The following is a 24,483-nucleotide window of genomic DNA, read 5'->3' as shown; positions in this document are numbered from 1 at the left end:
CTTCAACTATTCACTTCCACTGAAATTCGAAGCCATTCAAGGCCAGCTAGACAGAAACATAGAAGTAATGCTGTGAATTCTGTATTACAGTGCATTATGAACAGTTAAGCAATAATCACTGCAAAATGAGAGTGCCTGAAAAAATTACTTGATAGGAGATTCTCGCTAAATTTATTTATTAGGAAGCATCAACTGTTCAACAGTATCACCTCTGCTGCTCATAGGCAATAGCTGAAATATTATCAACCCTCACCATAACTTTTTCCTTATGATAATGTCTGCTGCTTGAACAGGAAAAGGAAAGGAAACTTCTTTTTCTTTCCATGTGAGGACTAGGTGGGAAAGCACCCCAGACTGTGCCCTCATTTGTCCAGAAAAATCAGTAAGTTTAATTCAGTAATGTTGGACAAACAAGATCACTCATAATGTTGCTCTGAAGAGCGAGCGTCCTGTTTCAATCTCCAAATTAACAACAATAAAAAAATGAAAACAACATCCTCTGTCCTTCTCTGGAAAGGGCAGAGTCCCAGTGAGAGCTGTGGAGGTGTTCCCATACCTGGCACTGGCCATGCACTCCAGGGTGGCCTCGCTGCTCCCCGACACCACGCTGGTGTTGTGCGGGCGGATGACCATGGCCGGAGCCGCGCTGTCCGAGGGGCTGGTGGCACCTGCAGGGACACAGACACACCTGGTGAGGCCCCAGTGACAGCCAGGGCTGTGACAGCGAGGATGCCACGTGCCAGGCACCGCTGCAAATGTCACCCTTCACCCTCAGCGCAGGTTCGCACATCCCGCGGGGCCGTTCCCTGCGCTATTCCAACAAACCCATCCCTAAAACCCCACAGCTCCTGAGAACAGGCCCCTGCCCTCCATCCGGGAATATTCTCAAAGACAGAGCAAATAAATTAAGCATCCTAAAGGTTTTCTATTGTTGAGCACTTTTATTTTTATCAAACACTTGCTGACTTATATTTTTAAGACCTTTTCATGTTTTGTTTAATCTTACCCCTTCCACGCCATTTCAAAAGAGTCTGCCAATACTCATGTTAGTTCTTTAAAAAGATTTTACACACTGGGGAACAAATATAAAATTAACAAAGCAGCATATCACAGCAACTTCAATCCCCTTTTCTTATCAGAAAAGTAAATAACCCAAATCTGTTACTCTTTTGTGAGGCTTCATACTGTAAATAATTTAGCTTATGCAACAGTCAGCAGACACTTAAAAAATGGTAAAAAGGCAGCTTGTAAATTTTCTCTGTATGCATTTACTAAGTGAATTAAAATACCCATGTATTCATAGGTACTTTGCTTCAAGCAACTCATTTGGGAAAGAAAAATTAGCTATTTTTTAGCTTGAATAACAGAGTAATAAAATTTTCAAAGATATGGAAACCAATAAACAAATTACAGAGAAAAGTAATGAAAATAAAACCCAACTGATGGAAAAGCAAGCCTGTTCATCAATGTTTTCTGCACAGGAAGCTAGTCCATGCCCATTAAGCAGTGTGGGAACTGGGAAATACAAGGTACAGACCCTAAAATTTAAGATAATTCCCTAAAGAACAGAAAATGGTCAGAAAATTCTTTGCTTAGATGATACCCAGCATACCAAAAGCCATTTGACATTGGATTTCATTTGTTGGATAGCCAAAGGCTTTGGTCATGAGGCTCAGAAAGTTCCCAAGGCTAGCAGATTTCTCAATGGCAAATCTTTAACTTTGGATGTTTTCTTAATTGACAGCAGTTAGTGTAGTACGGAATGGAAGTGTGGAACATCATTTTAAAATTTAAAGAATACCACTCACACTTCTGAATAAATTCAAGTATTCAAGAATAGTACTTAAAGCAGATATTTATTTCTTTCCCTAAATGTGCTCTGCCAACCTGACACACAGGATCTCAAAACACAAGCTGTTGATAAGTTTTACACCTCCTCGTTAACATTCCTGGAAATTTGATACCATCAGGTAAGAAAATCTATTTTCCAAGATTTCCATGCTGGTCTTACAGGTATTCATGGCAGAAATTTTGCAGATAGTAACTAAAATAAAAAACCGAAACCAAATAAACAACAACAAAACCCAGAAAACAAGAGCTGATCAGATTAGAAGCTCGTTACTGATGAGAAGAAAAAACCTCAGCATTACTGCTGCCCACCACTTCTGCCCAAGATGAAGGTTTACAACAGTGAATGCTAAAAGATCAACAAACCAGTGACTAATTTGGCAGTAATTACTTCTTATCTCCATCTGGAAGAGACAAAAACCACTTGTTAGAGTTATCAGCTCCCCACTAGAACCAGACAAGGAGGAGAAGTCGGCTTTGTTGTCACTCCCATCACCCCACACGAGTGGCCCTGTGTGCACCCAGCAGATAAGGAAGGAAATAAAAGTGCACATTCCTCGTCCTGCAACCAGGAAAAGGCAGATTTCTTAGTGACTGCAACAAAAATCTAAGCAAAGCACGTGTTTCTTGTTATTTTGTACCATCCCTGAAACAAACTTTTTAAAAGCAGGCTCCTGCTAAGGGCTGTGAGTGAACTGATCCTGATGTGAGACAGAGAGCTCATCAAAATTGGTGAGACCTTGGGTTCCCAGGAACACACCTACAAAGAAAGGTCAGCTATAAACATAACAAGCACATGCAGAAAACCAACAAAATTTTCCTGTATTACCTAAACAGTATGGGGGCAGCACAAATATTCTTATTTTATATTCAAAGATGGCTCAAGTTTCCTTTTGCAGCACTAAGAAAACCCTTCCCATAACTCACTCTGGCCCCACTCTTGCCAAATCAAGCTCCACAGGGACATTGCCCGGGCTCCCTTTGCAGAAGGCAGTGTGCAGCTTTGTTTTATGGCTAATTCAAACACCAAAGAAGGATCTTAGTTTTACTTTAGAGTAAAAATCTCCATAGGGCTGTAACTTGCAATCTGTGCCTTTCAAATTTCACCCTTTTGTAAGAAATCCACAGGTCGGAGTATCAGAGTAGCCAAGATCCTAATGGAGATAAGCAACATTGGGATTTTGTTTGGATGATGGGATGTGGCAGATCAGTTTTCCATCATGCTGGGGAAGGCAGAGAGTTATTGCAAACAATCAGATAATGAACAACTACCCAGACTTCTCAAGTTTCTCATCCTGCCTGTCAATAAAGCCACTCCATCCTTCTCCTGCCACCACATGCACCACACAGATGTGATTTTACTTGACTGATGCTACACAAAAATCCAATGCAAAATGTCATTGTTAGTAAACAGACATTTTCTTTTAAAATCCTTTGTCGAAAACAATTGAATTTTTCTCCTTTTCACTGTTCCTTTTTTTACTTCATCAGACTTTTTGTTGCCTGAGCTTTCTAGCACATTGCTGCTTCTGGCTTTTCATCACATCTCCTCCTCCTCCCCTCCCTCAGCTTCTCTGCATTCATCTCTGGCCATTTTCCCCCCCCTTTTCCATCCCATGGTCCCCTAATGATGTTTCCCACTATTTAAGAACTTAAATAGTTCTTACAGAATTCTACACAGAATTTCTAATATATCCTTTAATTTAATGATTGAACTTCAGCTTCTCTGAAGGAAATATTAAATACACTGAAATGGGGAAGTAATACAAATGCACATGGGAACAGAGCTACAGTGAGATAATTCCACTAAATAGGGAACCACCATTCCCAGCTATATTTTACATTTTTGGAAAGAAAAGGCATTCTTTCCTTTCCATCTGCTTTCTAAAGCCTCCTCTCAGCTAAGAAAGCAACATCAGGGAAAAACAGCGACCCCAGAACTGCAGGCAGGGGATGCCTCACTATCAGACACAGTCTGGGAGGAACCTGTGGGAAGCTGGAGAAACAAGGCTGAGTGACACTGAAAAACACTTAAGGGATGTGCTCTTAATCTGATTTTAGCCCTTAATAGATGACTGGAAAGAAGGGCTGCCACAAGCAAGAGTCCTAATCCAACAGGGACTGTTCTCCAAGAAAGCTCACGTGGCTTTATTTTCCTTTCTGTCCATTTTACCCACTGCACTCCCAGCATTTCCAATCTCCCCTTTGCCTCAAAACTTTCTCATTTATCTCTGTCTGAGCCACTACCAGGCTCTACAAGGGCCCAGCACCTGCAGGGCCTTCAGGTCTGACCCCAAACAGTTTCTGAGGCAAGACTGTGGGAACCCCAAAGACTTGGACTCGGGACAGGAGTTTGTCCTCCAGTGGTTGCCATCCCAGTTACTCATGAAACAGTTGAGCTGCCATTTACAGCTCAAGATATTAAGGTAAATTTGCATTGATATTATGTTTTCCAGATTAATTTTTTTTTTTTTTTAAAAGAGCCAGAAAAAGGAAGGGAAAAAAAAAAAAAAAGAAACAAAGTTTCTGGGGTTTTTTTCCTGTCCTTTGAACATAAGCTCCTCTCCAGACTGTGGAATTCAGGAATCTGGCAATCCCCCACAAAGCAGAGATAAATTGAGAGAAGAGAGAAGAAGAAAGGGTGAACAACTTCTGCATGGTCTGTTTGTTTTTATCACCTGTGGCTGTGAATGGCTGCACTTCACTGAGCCTGCTGAACTGCCCTCTCCCTCCTGCCTGATCAGGAATAAAACCCATCCAAGGCCCCTCTAACACAGATTTTTTTTTTTTAATAGCACTGATGAGCTGTAGAATTTTAATCTGTTATTTAAATACAATAATTATGTACACTGCCCTATCATCTCTCGAAAGACAGCATTTTTATCTCTGTACATATATTGACATGTAAGGAACAGGGAATTTTAAATGTTGTAATTTACAGTTTATAAAGATCACAGACTTTATCAAAGCCACTTCAGGTACCTAATTTTCTCAACAGAACAGAAATCTCACCCAGGCCAGATGACTGGAGATACACAATAGGTTCTTTCCCTTTCAGAAATGCATAAACATTAAGTTCTTCCCCAGATTTTACATTATGACATGCAAACTTTATCTGTATCTGTATTTGCAGTGCAGAATATTAAGTGTATTACTTCAGTGGGTGCTCTAATTCATGTGACAGAGATATGAGGTAAGTCAGCCTCAACAGAAACTGAGAGAAGCTGTTTATCTCCTGAAAGAAGTAATAGTTTGAGTTCAGACTTGAGCACAATGATAAGGTTTATTTTTGAGGCTTGCTTATAGGTCCCAACTCTCTGAAAAAGCTTAACAAACAAGGTGACCATGAGCAGGAGGGGGAGGATTGTCCAAATAATCAAGAGCCTGGAATGTGAGGTTGGCTGCACCTCATCCCTGCCCTTACTGTCAATTACTGCAATTACTGCTCCAGGTCCAGCTTGCAGTGAAGAAGGGATTCCACAGGAATCAGTACCCAAAAATAAATTCACTTATTCATATTATGAAATTTGTCTATGTGAGAAAAATGCTTCACAGAAGAGATCACCAGTACCCTACCCTCAAGCTATTAGAGAAATTGAGTACTTGACTGATGCTACACAAAAATCCAATGCAAAATGTCATTGTTAGTAAACAGACATTTCCTTTTAAAATCCTTTGTCAAAAACAATTGTACTTTTGTACAATTGTACAATGAGTACTTGAACAGAACTTTGAAACCATTTACAAGGTATCCTGGGAGAAAAATATTAGAAAACTTTCACCCTAAGCTTCCCACAGGCTTCCAGGCTTGCACAGGATGCAGAAATACCTCGGTAATTACTATGCAGGATACATGCAAGGCTTCATTTTATCAAATTATGGACACCTCTATTAGAAAAAAACAGGATAGGAGATTAGAGTCCAACACAAATAGCAAAATATTACATATAGTACAACCTTATGGCATCAGGAATGTGCAATCTCTGCTTGAGACAAAGAATATGAAAAAAGAGGAGAAATGACAATCACAGGGTATCTCAAGATTGCTGGAGGGGGTGAGGAAAAAAACCAACCTTACAAATAGAAACTACAAACCTAATGGAACATACTCCCTGTCACCAGGTACAGCCTGCAGATGGTTTGAATTATGAACCCAGAGTGGATTAATGCCCCTTTCCCTCTCCAGTACAAGACACACAACAGGAATTGGATCCTGATCAATAATAGATTAATTTCCCTTCCCCTTCGGAGCAAAAGATGCACCACAGGAATTGGAGCCTGATCAACAGAAAAGCAAATGCTGACAACCACCTGCAGGCACCAGAGAGAAACATTATGCAATTAATGAAAAGGAAGTGTGTTCTCAATCATAAACCTCTGTCCCAAACCATGTCCATGGGTTCCCTGCTTATTAGAGTGATTATTAAGAGCTGATACAATAAAAGAGCATTAAGATAATCACAGTTACTGTTTCAGTTTCCCACTTTGACTCTAGGAAGGACTATTTATTTTCAAGAAAAGGGAAATATGATGCTGCTGTCACTGCACAGGTCTCTGCTCAGATTTCTAGACATAAAGAAAAATAACAGAATTTCCTCTGTGAGGCTTCTTGGTCACGTTTGTTTAGTTTGATGAGGAACATAAAAACTCCAGATGGGTTTTTTTGAGACAATGTTACATAGTTATAAAATAATTCACAAACTAATGGTGAAGAGTTGGTGTATCAAGAATTTTCAGTACCCAATAATGTCTTCAGACTCCTCAAAAATGTAAGTATTAACATAATTTATTTAACTTTTGAGAACCCAGACTGTAGACCTAAAAAAGTAAATAAGGAGCAACATAAAAACTTAATTTTGTGTATCAAATTTATAGGGAAGAAACAGCCTAGTTGTTTGAATTAATCACAGCAAGTGAATTCTTATATATCCAGCCCTCGTCCTGAACCAGACATCAGACATTATGACATATGAATAAAACACCAGATATGAAAAAGATTTACAAAACACAAGCAAAACAAGTGAATGATCTAGGTTGGTTGTATTTATTGACTCATTACACTCTTGTCACTGTGACTAAGCTTTGTCCAAATCAGAACAAACACAGGATGCATTTCCATTGCAAGGAAAGTTAAAAAAGGGGAAAAAAAAAAAAAAAAAGAAAAAGAAAAAAAGGTGAATAAAAGAATAAAACTCAGAACAATATAGAGCAACTAGATCCCAAATTAAATACCTAGAGTTTGAGGAGGGATATGGTAAAGGAACAGTTAGAAAAGATTTCATCAGCACTTGTTGAGGAAGCCTTGCAATAAATTCGTTTTGCCTGAATTTCCCATGTCATAAAGGCTGGGAACTTCCCCTCCCTCCTTTTCCATTCACCCCTCCTGGGCCTGTGGGATTGTCTGAATATGTCATAATGACAATTCTGATGCACTTAACTTTGAAAAACAAAGATACCCACAGAAATTAACCCATACAAGTGGTGATTTCACCAGTCCAGGCCCTTTTTTGGTTGGAAAGCTTCCTGAAGCTTTTCTGTTCAGCCTGCTCCAGACACTCCTAACTTCCAGCTTAAATGGCCAATGCACTCCATTAGTTCTTCTGCCAGAGCTGATCCTTACAGTTTGAAGAGCTGCTCTCTCCCTCTGAGATAATTACATCCTAAAGCATTTACAGAAAACAATCCTATTCTTTCACAGTCTTCATTTTACTAAGTGAAGCAAGCAAAACTTTCCTAGCCTGGAAAGATTCACTGAAAAACACACAAACAAATGACAAGGAGCAAGGGTAAAAATCCAAGCCAGCATCACTCTATAAATGCCTCCAAATGCTTAAACAAGTAACAGCCACGTTTTAAACAGCTTTTTTTTCCCCACTTTGTAAGGACTTTCACAAAGACTGAAAGTGCTGTTAGTTTTAGACCTAGGGAAAGATTAATGGAGAACTCAGCTCTAGCCACAAGACGATTTATACCCCTTTGTGTGTAGATAGTCTAGTAAAAAGGAGATTTATATATTTTATTGGATAAAACTGAGTCTAAAATACAGGTTGAAAAGGTCTAAAACCTTATAGAGAGCTCCTAGGGCCTACTCCTGGGCACAATGAGAGGCTGGGGCCTAAATGCAGCTGATTTGAAGGTGGAAAATGTATTTCTGTAACCAACAAAGTGCCCCAGGAGAGGCAGCGAGGCCAGGATGTCTATGGTGACACAGTGTCTCCAGCCTGTCTGTCACCAGTTCTGCTCTGAAGGCTGGGACAGGGATGGAACATGTGGCTCTTTTCTTGATTTTCCTCTCTTCCTACAGACCATTAAGTGCAGGTGACCCAGCAACTGCTATTTGGGGGCTGAATTCCTCTTTTTTCTACTTCTTGAGGCCTACAGACCCACTTTATTTTACAGGACTATCTCAGAAATAGATTTCTAGCATTGTCCTATGTAGTTTTAGGGAAACTAAACCACTGCTTAGTTACACAGCTCCCTGTGAATCAGCAGCTAAATTCAAAAGCAGACCAAATTTCTGCTCAAAAACTCTGAAATTCCCTTCTCACAACTCCTCATGCAGAAAGAGCAATTTGGAAGTTCAGTCTCTGTCACTGACCTGACCTTCCTCCATGCACAGTAAGGGGCTTCTTTCTGCCTGGAAACTTATCATCCAGCACATCATTAGAGCTTTTAACATGAAAAAATATATAGCCTCAAGCTATTCCAGTTAAAGAACACTCAGGTGGCTTTTCAATTCACCAGATAGCTTTAATACCAGCTAAATAAGTGGATACAGTGTGTAATCTTATTCAACAGCAGTTAAAAGGGGGAAAAATATCCATGGTCTGGCAGTGGAATCTATTAGCCTCAGAGTCATCTTCAAAGGATGCAGGAGGCAAAAAGGCAGAGCAGCTGCACTGCAGCCAGGGCCCACAGGGCTTCCCATGGAATCACAGAATTCCAGAATGGTTTGGGTGAGCAGAGACCTCAAAGCCCATCCAGTTCCACCCCTTGCCATGGGCAGGGACACCTTCCACTATCCCAGGGTGCTCCAAGCCCCTTCCAGCCTGGCCTTGGACACTTCCAGGGATCCAGGGGCAGCCAGAGCTTCTCTGGGCACCTGTGCCAGGGCCTCCCCACCCTCACAGGGAAGAATTTCTCCCCAATATTCCATCTATCCCTGCCCTCTGGCAGTTTAGAGCCATTCCCCCTTGTCCTGGCACTCTAGGCCCTTGTGCAAAGTCCCTTCTCAGCTTTCCAGGCTGAACAACCTCAAATCTCTCCCAAAACATGGCTATGTTTAAAAAGACTTAAAAATAACTCATTAGTGGGAATTACTTTTAAGAGGCTGTATATTTTTACGATGCACTTTAGTGCATTGCATGAGAAGCATCCTTTTAACCATAAACAGACCCTCATTTGGCAGGAGCAAACAGGTTTGAGGGGCCTGGCAGTGGTTGCAGAGGTTTCTGCAGCACAAGACAAGACTCACTTTCTCCTCAGGACAAAACCCAAAATTTTAAGTGCTTCACACACCTGGATATTTACCATTTGCTTTCTTAATAATGGGAAATTTAAGTTAATAAACCACACGTCAGTAGCTGGATGTAAAATAAACCAAAACTGTCACTTAATAATCATGTCCAGAAATGCAAATTCAGTGGGGAGATGGGCTGAGAGGAGAAACGAAGGAGGAAAGCTGAGATGGGGACATGGCTGTGTCACAGGGATCAGAGAGCTGCTGCCATTTCAGGGGCTGCAATTTTCACCAGCGGATCCTGGTTTAATGTTAAGCAGCAGCAGCAAAGACAGGAATGGGAGATAATAAAATCCTGCCTTCTATTTACAAATATGCCTTTGCATATGGCTTCATGTTAGGTTTTTTTATAAATGCATTTCTTAACTCCTTACTTTGGCACAAATAAAATCACACAACTGACAGTCTACTTTTGCTTTTCCTTACTTGTAAGAAGTTTAAACTCTTCCTCTTACTTAGAAATGAAAGGATGGTAACAACTAAAGAAGAGAATCTCATCTATCCTTCACTGGACTTCAATAAAGAAAAGCATTTGCAGTGACTTTGGGAGAAATTCTTTAAGAAATACCTTCAACAATTTATTTTATGACAACAATAATGGAAACACTATTTCAGAGGGAAGATTTAAGATTAAATACGCTCTGTAGAGCATAAAGCAGATATGTACAATTGATCACATGTGAGTTCCCAAGATCTATTTCTCTGTAGCAGTTTTTTAAATGAACCTGATATTGTGAGGCATAACGTGGGAAGAACAGAGACTTGCATACACAGACTGATCACAGAATCCCAGAATGGTTTGGGTTTGAAGGGATCTTCAAGCTCATCCAGTTCAGGGACACCTTCCACTATCCCAGGGTGCTCCAAGCCCTGTCCAGCCTGGCCTTGGACACTTCCAGGGATCCAGGGGCAGCCACAGCTTCTCTGGGCACCTGTGCCAGGGCCTGCCCACCCTCACAGGGAAGAAGTTCTTCCTAACTTCCTATATAATCTAAATCTCTCCTCTTTAATTTAAAAGAGTTCCATAGTTTATCTGCCCTTCACAACAAAAGGAAGGGTTTTTGTGTCACAGATATCTGGGGCATGTGTCCAGGCCACCACCTGGGCCCCATTCCTATATTCTTAAAAAAAACTCAACCAAAGCCATGCAAGTCCATTTCTGCAGGTGGTGGATAAGCAAAGTGTGGGTCAAAGCTTTCTCTAGAAAATCCACTCTAAGAACTGAGATTAAACCTTGCCACATACAAACATAATTTGAACTTTAAAAGAAATAAAAAAACCCCACCAAATTTAACAGCCTGTCCTCAGATCCCAGATCCCACAGGCTGGGCACAGTTCATGAAGGCTTAAAGGAGAGCAACTGTACAGAGAGGACAACGCTGAAATAAACACGAATTCTTGGTTTCTCTTGTTGAACTTAACTCTTCAAACCCAGATGCACTCACTAAGCAGCACTTTAAGCTCAAGGTCAACTCTTGCTGCATTCTATTTTTATATATCTATACACACACACATCTGAGAAACATGTTTTGGGATCCAGATTGCTACCTTGCTCCCAAAGGTCTGCTATTTCCAAGTCTTTACATAAAGAGAACAGATCAGAAAAGCCACAGCCTTCTTCCAGCAGTTAACTCAACCAAACATATGGAATGACTTGTCAAAATAATATTTTGAGAAATAGGTTATCAGGGGCCTCAGGTCCACTCCATATGGTCCAAAGTTCTCCATCCCCCTGACCATATCATGCTACTTCTCCACTGTCTTCTATAAAGGGAGACAATCCTAAATGAAAGTAGAGTTGTTCAGGTCATGGACATTCAGAACCAAGTAAAATTTCATTTATAATATTTAGAGTACTGTAAAAAAAACAAACACAAAAAACCAGGACAAAGCTATGCACACAGCAGAGCTCAGAATTCAAAGAAATAGTTTTCTAACAGAAGAATTTTGTTTCCCCTTTCTACCACAGATTTTTTTTTTTCTAAATAAAGGGCAGCTTCCCCTTTGCAGTCTTTGTGATTATCAATCTTTGGTTATTTTATAATATAAGGTTGCCTCAGACCTCAGCAGGGAGAAAAATACACATTGCTGCATTTCCTCTGTCACAAGAACAAAACAACTCTGAAAGCAAAGAGTGTTCCAAAAGAGCAAACAATAACCCAGCTAAAGAAAGTCTACCAACTTATCCATTCCAAAATAATTCCACAGATGGATAAGCATTTAATTTTCTGAAGTGAGAATAAACCAGCCTCTCTCTTTTCTGGGATGTGGAATGGGGTTTTGGACCTGCCTATTTATACCCAGTACATAAATGCTGCTCAGAGAATACTGCAAGTCCTGTAAAAAGAAATCTAAAGGAAAGTTATTACTCCAGGCTCTTTGTTGGTGTTTCTGCAGTCTGGGTAGTGCCAGCATTGTTACAAACAAACAGCTGTACCTTGCTTGGCCTGTACAAATGCTCTTTTTGCATTCATGTACTTAGGATCTCCTATCTGCTGTGCCCTGCCAAGAGAAGAGTGTGATATCTTCTCAATCTTGTACTGACTTCCTGCCCTCTCAGACGAGGGTTGGTCACAGTTTTTGGCTGTGTGGATGCTAAACTGCCTCCCCTGAATATGACAGGGAATCACTGCTGTGATGAAAACCATAAGCTTATTTCCACAGGGTGCTCTTGACTCCCAGCTCATCCAGAACTTAGCATTTCATGCTGCTTCTTATTTGAAGTTTTCATCATTATAATGTGACACTCGGATGTCACAACAGAATTACAGTTAATAAGGAAAATTAGGGGGAATAAATGAAAGATAAAGCAGCACATTAGAAAGTGCACCATCGTCTGAGACATGAATTTCTATATTGCTGAGGCACAAGTAACATCTATTTCATTTTGTTTTAAAAAGAAATCAATTCACCCCTAGGTTTAGGAACACTCTGTCACTTCCCAAAATGTCCTTGGGCTGTCAGTTTGAAATAAATTGGCAACATGTCATTAGGCAGAACACAACCACATTGTTTCGACTTAATTAACCCATTTTATTTGGATTTGCCCCAAAAATAACCCTTAACAATATGATTCTGCTCTCCAGATGGTGATGGGCTGTGTCAGAGCAGAACTCTCAGCTGTCAGAGCAGCTAAACCAAAAACCAAACATTGCAGGGTCCACTTGAAACCCAAAACCTGTCACTCGCTTTCTCTCCTACACACTCATCTCCTGAAAGTGCTTACACAGAACGAGGAAAGATGAATCACTTAAACACAGACAATAAAATGCATCTAGAAGAGATGAAAATTACTCCAAGAAGGTAAAACAAAGCTGCCAGGAAGGCAAGCTGGAAGAGCTGGCTGCAGCAGGCACCTGGGGATGCCCAAACATCCCAAACAGCCCAAGCTGGCGTTGCCACCTCCTGCTCGGTGGCTTCTCTCCAGGTTTTTGGTGTGGGATTAGTCCTGAAAGCTCAGTGCATCCACACTCACCTTCAGTGGGAGGAAATACTGAAAGAATAAAGCATGTGCAGTGTCAAAAGCTGGTGCTGGCCTCTCTGCAGGCTACTGCCAGCACCCTACAGAGTGTCATGAACTGCTCCATCTCCCTCCCCTCCTTCCTTTCAAAAAATGTTATTATAGATAAGAGATTAATGTGTGCCAGACCATTTGGCTATTCAGGAGCAGAAGAATTTTGCAGCATATACTGAATTTAAGACAATAAAATGTGTTACCTACTGAACCACAAAATCTCTGAGAGGACTCAGAAATAGAAGCAGCTTTTTAAAATAAACCATAATCTCTCTGTCCTGCTCCCAAAGTCTTCAGCTTCAAACAAAAAAACCCCTGAAAAACACAAAGCCTGGTGATATATAAAAATAAAAGTACAGATGAAGCATTTTTGACATTTCTCTATCACTCTTAAAAATAGTAATAATCTTGAGCTATTGAAGTTGCTGAAAGAAAATAAAAATCAATGTGTTTTCACTTAGCTCTTCTGAAAAATAAAAGGATCACTTGGTATTTCAGCAAAATGCTTTCATGCCACTCTGTAACAGAGCCCATTAGAAGGTGCAAATAAAGCCCTTATGCCTCAATCATCTGCTGCACCCCAGAATTAGGGACTGGGAAGGGAACTGGGACAAGGGTGCAGTTCCCAGTGTGAGGAGAGCAGAGCAGTCCCAGTCCAGGGTTCATAACCTGGGGTTTTCTGGGCTCTGGGAACAGCTGCCCCAACTCCCACACACAAGGAAGAGACTTCAGACATATCTCCTGAGCATTTCATACATTAAATAAAGCTATTTATTTCCCAAAACATGGAAACTGCACAGAGTTTCTGCTTTCCATGCTTCCCGCTCAGCCCCGATCCAGCAAGAAGTGAGGCACAAATCTCAGGTGAGGTTTTGTTGTTGATTTGCTTTTTATTTTTTTTATTTTAAATAACATGCATGGAAAAAATTACAAGCTTCAATGTGTACCCAAAAGCTCTGCAAATGTTGGCCTTTAAGTGTTTCTCTGCATTTCCCAATTTCTGTCTGGTCACAAATTTAAGGTGTGCAACCGTAGGCAGGTCAAAAATGACCAAATTTCTGAGAGACATTGAGAAGCTTCTGCAAATCACTGTTATCTACTCACTTTGAAAGTGGTAAATGGCTGAACCTTCCCTCAACACAAGCAGGTTGGACATAAAATAGAGTATTTTATAGTGAATCACAAGTACCACTCATAATAATTAATAGCAACAGCCAATGTAAAGGACAAGAAAAAAATAGCACATGGCAAATGAATCTGTTTCTTTTTTCATATAGGAGAAGCACAGTCACAAAAAAATGCTTTTAAACAAATGTTTTTAACTGCTAACAATTTTTCTTTTGTTTCTGGTTCCTCTCTATGCATGCAAATGTATAAAATGTAAAACCCAGCAGAGGGAAAGTGGAAAATTTTATAAAGCTGATTTATTTCTGTATAAATCCTTTACTCCTACCATTAAAAAGTACAACTGATTACCACTGGAAAGCAGAAGGGGTAGAAAGTACTCTTGAAAAATAATAACTGTTTCTCCCAGCACACCAGAGACCTCTAGAGAAGATGGAGGAACCATTATCTCCATTTTATGTGTGGTGAAAATGAGGCGAGGACAAGCATTACTGAAATGAGGCTGCACCAGGTGCATCTGACCTGTTTATTACAACCTTTTAACACTTTAGGTTACACTCAAATACAAGATGAGAAGATTTTTTTTTTTCCTTCCAGTCTTCAAGTGCAAGAAGACCCAAATCCTTGGGGATCTGTCTGAAGCTGTCCCCCTTCTCACAGTCCCTTTTCAGACCACTTCTCAGTTGGAAAATTCCTTAATGGGATGCGGCAATCTAAATTTAATTCTGCTGCTGGACAGTTATTTACAGCATCCTTGGTCAACAGCAGATGAGATAGGGGGAAAATCAGACTATTCTCCCAGAGCAAACCAGGCAATTTGCATTTCTCAGAGTTATTGTCTCAGGCTGCCCACTCTGGCACATCACCACACCAATTTAACTGAGTTTGAGCTGTTACAAAGCATTAGAAATGGATGCCTAAACCCCAGATCAAAACATATGCTAAGGCCATTTAGCCAGCAGGTTCCATCCCAGCCTTAAAAACCTGCTTTCCTGCCCCTCCATCCCCACAGTCATGTTCTGCCATATCTTTCTTCTGGCCTTTTTCAGAGATCAAATGCTCATATCCAACACATTTAGAAGTTAAAAAAGCCAAGATGAAAACCAGTCTGAAGCATTGCAGAGGATGGGTTCAGGGGTGTGAAGTGTCAGTGAGGACCCTGCACCTTCCCTGGGAGCCAGCCAGGAAAGGAGCCAGGGCAGGGGGGCTCCATGTCTTGGTGACACTGGATGCTCTAAAGATCATTTATACCAGGGAAATCTCCAGGGCAGGAATTCAATTTTTGTATTTGCACATAAAAATGGTTTCTGAAGGAGGAACTTGGGATGAGTTTGTTTTGCCCTGATCACTTGATTACCACAATCAAAAGTTGGAGCTGGGACAAGAGTACTCAGAGAGCCTAAATGATAGATATCATCCTATTTCTGTGAGGATGTTAAGGAATATTTGAGAAGGGATATAACTTTCTTTTTAGGATGAATGAAAAATAAATTGAATTTTTTCCCCTTAACCTTTATGAATCACAGTTTCGCATTTTTCTGTGGTGACAGATTCCTGTATTTTTCCCAGAGGAAAACAATTTTCCTTGAGTAAGGGGAAGCAAAAGGCAACACGAGTCAAAATATTTTGATTATTTCAGTTCTTTCAAGGGCCACTTTCTAAGGAAGGAACTTGATGAATTCATCCTTACAGCTGCCTTTCCCAAGTGCTCTTGTACCTGCAGGGTGGGATGAATTCCTCAGGCCACCAGGAGGAAAAGTGGAACATAAATACATTACTAGTTAGTACATCACTCTTTGACATCGCTTAAAAGACTTGATTCAGCAATTAAAAAAACAACTTTTTGTTCTAATGGAGTAACATTGGACAGCTCAAGGATGAGGTTTTTTATCAAACCAAGGACTATTAACTGAAAATTAGAATAAGAAATACCCTGAATGCTGAGGATGCATAGAATGAGCTGCTAAGTTTTGTAAAATCTCCTCCCCTTCACAAATACCCTTGGTTTGGGGGGAAAAACCTGCTTAAAAGACACACAATTAACTTACTAACTTTTATAATGAAGGTTACAATCCTCAACCCTTCCCCTTACATTACAGGAAAGGCATCCAAAGATGAAAGGGAATGTTCACCAAAGCACAAATATCTGTTACCATTATTTGATGATCAGCTTCAGGTTAAACCTGTCTGCCTTGAGACTGGAGATTAATAGTGATAGCTTCTTTTAATGACTGTAGAAATGCCACAGTGCCTGCCAATAACAACTTGAGCAATGAACAGGTTGCTATAGAATGTATTGTTTATGCGCCACTGACTGCAATCTCTATACAGAAAATTTAATAGACCCTTTTTTCCCCTCTCAGCAAGCTTATGTGGTTGGGGATTTAGAACTGCATTATTCCTTATGACCTGACTTATTTATCGTGTCAATCATAGTAATGATGTGTCAAAATTATCACAATTCTGAAGCTTTCCCTTTATCATCATTTTGAGAGCGTTCTTTCTCAGCATTATAAGTATGTATGACAGAAGAGACATCAGAGGCATAGATTTCATGCATGGCTCTAACAAAATCACAGGGTTAAACTGCTACTTTGAGAGCCAAAGCACCACGGAATAACTTCTTCCATTTTTCTAATTCAGTTCTTGTAATAGCAGCCAGACACAGCTGCAGCTGCAATTAAGGAGAAAAGATGGGGAATAAAACAGCACAGAGTCAATTGCCAAAGGTCAAATTAAGATGCTGGGATTTGCAGGTCCTGACCCACATAACACCATGTAGTTGGCCTTCTGATACCACCAGTCAGATTTAAAATTACAACTTTAGCAATTACTGTGAGTGAAGAACCAGACAAGCAGGTTACGTGTTGGTGAGAATGCCCTTCCCTGCCTGAGGAGAAAGCTTCCTCAAGGACTGCTGTTAGGGAAGAGAGGATAATGCAGATGGAGGGATTCAGCCCTTGCTGGAGCAGAAGTTTCAGATGAGTGTGAGCAAGGTCAGGACCAGGCTGATGAAGGTGACTGTCTCTGCCACAGGTGCCACAGCTTTCCCCACTAAAGCCTGGCCTGTATCCACACCAGGCTATTGACTCGGAGAAATTAAAGGATGAGAAATAGTTAACAACAGGAGTTCTGTCAGAGGTACAACATATATTCCTTGGTTCAATTTTCTAAAGCCTGAGGTCTGAAAGAGATGGAAGCCTCACTGAAAGGGTCTGGACAGCATTCTAAATTTCATGTACCGTAAGTTTCTCTCAGTCACACAAGATTAATTCACCATTTATTCTGGAGGCTAGCAAGAACTCGGGGAGCAGGTAGTGTGTGCTGCCCTGAAGGAGCAAGACAGCAAAACCCTGTTCCCTCTGGGGCTTGTAACTGGGGCCGAAATCGTTTTTAAGTGTAGTTACAGTCAAGAAGAGTTTTAACAAGTTTGAATGCACACCTAACATTGTTACATCCTGAAATATGGATTCTCTAACCAGTAGCCTGTGTTGTAGCATAATTTTTGCTACAACAGCTGTCTGCAATGATCCTAAAAACCAAGCTAACACCAGACAGGTTGAAAAATACCTGTCAAGTCCACTTCCGGCAGCATCACCGTGACGCCTGTTTGAAGTGTCCAGGCTGTGGATCAGCAAAACCATGCAGCTTAATAAAGCTTAATAAAACAGAAACAGCTTGTTCTGGGCAAGCTCTGATGGAGGTGCAGGATGTTTGCTGCTGAATTACCAGGGTGAGCATGTCTCAGGGGACCCCAGAATCAATAAAAGAGACACGACATGGCCCTTCAGCGGGTAGAGTTGAGACAGGCAGGTCCACAAAATGAACTGACAACAGCCAGCAAGAACTGCTTAGTTAGGAGAAGTAAAGTTGTGGAGAAGAAAAATGTTGGAGTTGGAAGGAGATTTAAGTTAAGCATAAACTTAATGCTATTTCAAAAACAACTAAAAATAAGCAACTCTGATGTCTACTCTAACCCTGCTCTCTGTTTGAAGCCATTCCCCATTGTGTCCCTCCATCCCTTGTCCCAAGTCCCTTTCCAGCTATCCTGGAGGTGCTTTAGGCTCTGGAAGGGGCTCTGAGGGCTCTCTGGAGCCTTCTCTTCTCCAGGTGAGCACCCCCAGCTCTCCCAGCCTGGCTCCATCCCTTGGAGCACCTCCTTGTCCTCCCCATTTAGTGCTCCAGCTGTCTGCAGCTGGATGGAGCACCACAAAAACCGTGCAATGAGGGGGTCACATCCAACTCTCCCATTCCCAGCCCAAACCACACTCTGGAAAAGCTGAGGAATACTTCTGGCTCCTGTGCTCTGTCTACAGGGACATCACACCAAAGGGAATCATCTTATTGCTGCTGTGTCCCTGATAAATGAGTTCTATTTCTTAGGAATTTCCAGATAAAATATCTTCTCCATGACAGAGGACAACAAAAGCATGAAAGTATTTCACGGGAGGAAGACAATGTATATGGAATTCACTACACCAAGAAAGTTTGATGTCTTCCTTAATACCATACTGAGGATGAACTGGGTTTCATGGTGACTTAAACAGTATAAAACCCACTTCAAAAAAATGATAGCATCATCTTGAGTGACTTAAATCAACAAAAGTGAAGAAATTAGCCAATCCCATTGTACGGATCATTTCTCAACGTTCCATTTAGCTTTTAATTACCCAACAGACTGTAATGGCTGCTCTGGAGCTATTACACTCCATTGTGTCAATTTGGCTGCTACAAATGCACAGCACAAAGTCCTCAAGCTAAAAATCATTACAAAATTATTGTTGAAAAAGATTGTTGGGCATGTGCAATAGCTCGCTTTTGAACTCCGATGTTTTATAATTTCTCTTTTTTATAAATAGCTGGAGCAATTAGATGCTGTTATGGAGCTATTCAAAACCTTTCAGTTTTGAGATCCAAAGCATTTCTTGAGTTACAGAACTCTAAAATTTCAGTTAAATTGGCAAAGTTCTGTTTGCAGTCTGTCACAGCCTCATATTTTCTCTTTACTTCTGTATACAATCTATTCAAGTTGTATTTTTTACACAATGTTCCATCAGAGAAAACATCAGAAAATATTTTAGAAAGTAAATGAAATAAATCTACTAAAAAAAATTTGTGTCTGCAGTAGAAGCTACACAATAATAAGAAACAGATGCATGTATAGAAAAACAGAACTCAAACTTTAAGTAGCATACCCAGCCTTGCCTAGACACGAGATTAAAAAGGGAAAGAAAGGATTTAGGAACATGGGCATATGAAGAAAATTGAGGCTTCATGTAAATCAGAAGCCCAAAATAACAAGGAATTTGCATTGGTGGGATTTGCAGAGAATGAGCAATTAAATGGTTCATGGATTTGAGAGAAAGCTGTACCTAGGTGAGAATATCTCAGCGGTGCTCCCCAGATCAGGGCAATTCCAGCTCAAAGCACTGGACAGACTCAGACTGGGATGGAGTCTTGTCAAGGACATGGACCAGGGCTTCAGAGAGGAACAGTTCATCACACAAAATGCAACAGTCACTGCCTCACAGATCTTGCAGTGCAAGTTATAAACCCCAAGTTCCCCCTCCCAAGGATAATGCAGCCAAACATGAAAGCAGAAGGAAATTATTCAGCTCTATTTGACAGCATATTAACTTGTTGGATCACACTCAAACTTTCTTGTAGGATCCCAGCACAGACACACTTCCAGAAGGCATTTTGTAGCACTAATGAGGCAGATTCACAGGATTTGGTTTTATTTCCTGGAATAGAAGTCAGGAGCAGCATAGGAATTAGCACAGGTGAGACTCTGGAAATAGAACAAGCAGGTAAGGGGCTGGGAATGGCTGAGGAGAGCCAGGAGCTGATCTGTCCTTGCTGCCTCCATGACGGGAGAGGTCATAAATCTCAAAAGAGAAGGAGACAAACTGCAGAACACAAAATGGGAGGGTAAAGGTGAAAGCAATACCTGAGAAGAAAAGGCCTTTTAGTAATGGAAATGAGTTGTTAGGAGCTTTGACAAGAGTTTTGGATTTATTAGAAAAGACATATCATCACAAGACTATTAAAAGTAAGAGGAACTTGTAAATAATAGGCACAATATAAACATGAGGGATCTTGGAAGGTAACAGTAAGTAACTTCTAGGCAATGCAATCCTGTGGGATAAGCAGCATGTTTACATTCTCTGGGGAGTCAGCAAAGAACGAGAGGAAGAGGTGTGGTGGGATCTGCAGGGACTGCTATGGGAAGATAAATCTGATTTTTCAAAAGCGGATGACAAGCAGTTGATATATATCAAAGAGATTTAGAGGAAAGGCAAAAAAAGATACCCTGAGAAATGGGGATAAGGTGGGTGTTCTTTGAAAGGATGATTACAGTGATAGGATAGCAAGCAAGAATGGTGGCAAGGAAGCAGAAATGGTCGAGATTTCGAGGAAGATATGTGCTAAAGCGTCCGAGGAGATTACCACTCCTTTTTAGAACTTGAACTGGTGTGAAAGGTCAGATTAAAGAAGCCTCTATGTTACCAACTTTTATATAAATTAACCTTTGATAAGTTGTGTAATTAAAATACCAAGAAGTGCTCAAAATTCCTCTATTTTTTTCCTGCAGTTGAGTATTAAGAAAACCAAAAGCAACATAAAATGTTTAGAGAAGAATCATAGACTCATCAGAGAATCCCAGGTTGGTTTGGGTTGGAAGGGACCTTAAAACTAATCCAGTTCTATCCTATGCCATGGGCAGGGCCACCTTCCACTATCCCAGGTTGCTCCAAGCCCTTTCCAACCTGGCCTTGGACACTTCCAAAAGGGTACAGAAAGCAAGTCCTTGGAAAGGGCTGGAACACAGGACCTCAAGTGTGAAATGGACACAAAAACAAGGAGCGAACAGAGCACTGAAGGTGAAATATGGCTGGGGTGACAGGGAATCTTGCTGGAACACCATAATTTTAAAACAGAGAAATTAATGCCATCAAAAAATTAGGATCTCAATCTAGGATATTCCTAGAGCCTTGCATTTTAACAATGCTGACTGGCTTTAAAACGTGCAAGTTCACCAGCAAACAGACGCCTCCGTGGGCAGAGAACAATCCGGGTGGCTGCAAGTCTGCATGAGGAACAAGTTTTTTGTAAGAGGTGGCTGTGAAATGCTTTTGTTGGGGGTTGAAGTACCAATACAGTGGGATAGTCTGTTCTTGTTTTTTCTCTTAAAATGGGAGAAAAACTAATCCTGCAACTCTGCACATTGTTTGCTGAACACAGACACAAAGTGCTGCACTCTCCCCAGAAAGCTGCTGATGCAGCACAGCTCAGAGCCAGGCACGGTGCAGCTCCTACAGCACAAACACTCCTTCCACTGCTGCTTTCAGGGAAAATTAACAACATTCTTGGGCAGCTCTTCAGGTGTCCAAAATGTTCATTTTTACAGTCTCCTCTCTTCCTTTGCTTTCAAAGAAATTTTACCTCCCGGCTCGTGTACCTACAAGTTTGGGATGTGTCTCTGAGAGGCATTTGTAACTAAAAGAACAGGCTCAGCTCCCATGTTCTAAACAATAATAAGAGGGAATAAGAAAAAATAAAATTACATCTCAGAACATAAGAAGCAGCAGCATTTTGTTTATCAAGCATGATAAGGTGCTCAGCTCAATACAATGGACAAATACCCAGAGAGGCAGCCCAGCCTTCATCGTGCTGATTACAGAGGTTGTGAGTAAGAAAGATAACCTGAAATGCTTTTTTAAGCCTCTACACTCCTTAGGTAAAAGTTAATTTAAAAAGGTAGACATCAATGCCAAAAAGGGCCAGGCCTTGCTCAAAAATGGCTCTTTAATGCTCAGCTATTATTATTTAAGATACAGATCACACAGCCTGGTTTTGCCATCTCACTTTTTTATTTAATGGAAATCAAACAAAAGCTTTCCCCGCTGTTTTAGGGCCCAATGCCTGTCACCTGATCCTCTCACAATTGCCAAAATACTGACTGATTCTCCCTGAGGGGCTCAGAAGGGTCTCACACATTTCTGTCCTAAGCAGCAAGCAGAAGCTACAACTTTGAATTGATGTACTCCAGGAGGAAAGAGAATCTGCTGCTCACCTCACATCACCATTCCAACCTGCTGATGGTGGGGGTTGCCTGGAAATTGCTTCACATTGCTTCCCAAATTAACACTTCTACAAATATTCTAAATGTTATCTTACTTTATTTTCATTTAAAGAAAAAAAAATTACATGTTCTCAGAATACCTTAGTACATACTTTTTAATATCACTCAAAAATATAAAAAAGAAGCCTCGTTCAACTCTTTAAAATATTGTCAAGTTATTTCACAAGATCTGGATGATAACACAAAACATCTTTCAGAAACTCTTGATTTAAATAAAACCTTTTCATACTAATGGCAAAGGATTATTAAGTTTTACCAATGCCTGTCCAAGTGACCCCTAGAAAATCCAACAGAACTACAGCATAGGTGCACTGAGATATTTGATTTCTTTCAGAATGAGGACTGATTCCACACTCTGGATGATATTGGGGATCCAGGAAGTATAATCCAAGATTGAATAGAAAATGGCACAGCATGATATAATTTTAATTGCATTTCCCACAACATTTCTTGCTCTAACATCAATGTTTATCAGTTCAAAGTCCACGTGAAAGTTCAGCAAGACACACAATCCTTCCTCATTTCAGCCCTTAAATTATTGTTCAATTTTTTGTAAAAACGTCATTACAACAGTACCTGTACTGAAGAGAAGGTAAAACATCTGCTGATAATCATACATAACATGATTAGGGCAATTCTGGATTGCAAGTGATAGACAAACCCCACAATAAATAATGCACACAATTTGGAGATTAGCACTGCTGACAGCATTTAACTTCAGCACTGCTGCAAGACTTTGATCTAACATCAATATAACTGACTGCAACCCTTTGGCTTAATTGCCATTTATAGAAGAATCTAATTAGACCAAGAAATATTAAAATAGTTTTAATGGTTAACATAAAGCTTCATAAAAACAATCATTGCTGGTTCAAGGACACAATCAATACCCCTAGTTTGAAAAATATTGTGGTTGCAATTATAACTAGACTGGCATTCAATCTATCCTCTCCCCTTTTTCATAAAAATCAGTATCTTGAAGAATGTTCCTATGGCACTACATGCACTGTAATTTTTCACCCTTTCTCTAAATCTCAGAAAATGTGCTGTAGATGGCCCCAGGAGCAAACACAGCAAAGATGAAGTAAAACTCGAAAAGGAGCTGTCTGGTTTAATCTATGAATGTTCACAGCAAGGGCTTCGTGTAAGAAATTTGTAATCAGGATTTCCACAAATGATGGTGGCAGGGTTTCATTGGAGCTGGTGTTCTTGTCATCTGCAGAGCCTGTCACAGCAACCTGCGAGCATTTGCTGTTGCTGTGATTTGAGAATCCCCAAGCATTCTGCTTCTCCCCAGTGCCTGAACACACACACTAGATCTTTCTGCTCAGAAACCACCCCAGCTTAATAGCCACGCATTTGTTATGCTCTGCAGGGAGAAGTGCAAGCGCTGCTGAAACAAGCTGCTGGAGTCTCAAAATGCTAACCAAAGCCCCACCAAATGAAAGCTGTCCAGGATACAAGTTAGTGTGTCAATTAGGAGCAAACTCCTCGCACGGTGATGGGTAGGTGAGGGAGCAGGGGAACACCTGGGAAGGAACATGGGCTGTCAGAGCTTCTAACAGGGATGACTTCACTCCGGGTAAACAAATAACACAGACACGCTGGGTCTTGCTTCTTAAGCACGTTTGTGGAATAAAAATACCTCAGCAGCAGGAAAACAAAAGTTATCCTCCTGCTACCCCTTTTCTTCAGCCTTTAATTTAATTTGTATCCAGTTACTCCAAGGCAATTAGCTTCACAAGGACTGGGGTGAAATTCTCATGGAAATTCAGTCAGCCCAGGATGCTTCAGCAGTTCTGCTGCCTGGTAATGACTAATAACAAGAAGGAAACAGGGACCTACAGTTATCCAGGGTCCCCTGACTGAATCAGGTCCTGATGCTGGTTCTGGTCTACAGCACTAGAGAAGACATGCACACAGCTTCACCTCTCCCTGCAGCTGTCAGACCCCAAACAACACTCAGCTAAAATCCAGTCTCTATTAAATGAGTAAGTCAAACAAGGATAATAAAGTTAAACTGGTGCAAAGAAGAGGAGAACCAGTTCCTTGATGTCCTCCTTGCATCAGCCAAACCCTGCAGGCAGTTTCCAGCCTGGTTTTCTGTGATGTTTTCTCACCTTTTATTCTTTCCATTCTCGAGTTTTCCTGGTGTACAGACTGCGTATGAAGATGTTCAGAAGCATCATCTCCCAAAGCACACTCACCACAGGTGGTGATGGCACCTTTTCATCCAGAGCATCACCTCCCTACCCAATGCAGCTCTCCTCATTGTTGTGGTTGTGAGAGACTTCAAAGCTTGAACTAATGATAATTAGCACCCTGGGATTA

The 24,483-nt window shown here is 40.8% G+C and overlaps 1 protein-coding gene across 5 annotated transcripts in view; it reads right to left on the bottom strand.

Moving 5' to 3' along the window:
* SDK1 (sidekick cell adhesion molecule 1) overlaps positions 1-24,483 on the bottom strand; it is a 382,780-nt gene that overhangs the window by 153,326 nt on the left and 204,971 nt on the right. For all 5 annotated transcript variants that reach the window (XM_088063904.1, XM_014252723.2, XM_088063906.1 and 2 more), the window contains one exon: positions 557-668. In XM_088063904.1, the coding sequence (XP_087920030.1) occupies positions 557-668 (112 nt within the window). The remainder of the gene's footprint in view (positions 1-556; positions 669-24,483) is intronic.

The sequence above is a fragment of the Pseudopodoces humilis genome, chromosome 18 (genome assembly GCF_049639895.1).
Source record: "Pseudopodoces humilis isolate 2021_Gansu_Grassland_sample_001 chromosome 18, ASM4963989v1, whole genome shotgun sequence".
NCBI classification, from domain to species: domain Eukaryota; kingdom Metazoa; phylum Chordata; class Aves; order Passeriformes; family Paridae; genus Pseudopodoces; species Pseudopodoces humilis.
The sequence above is the reverse complement of the archived record's forward strand: the minus strand, read 5'-3'. Positions and strand labels throughout refer to the sequence as shown.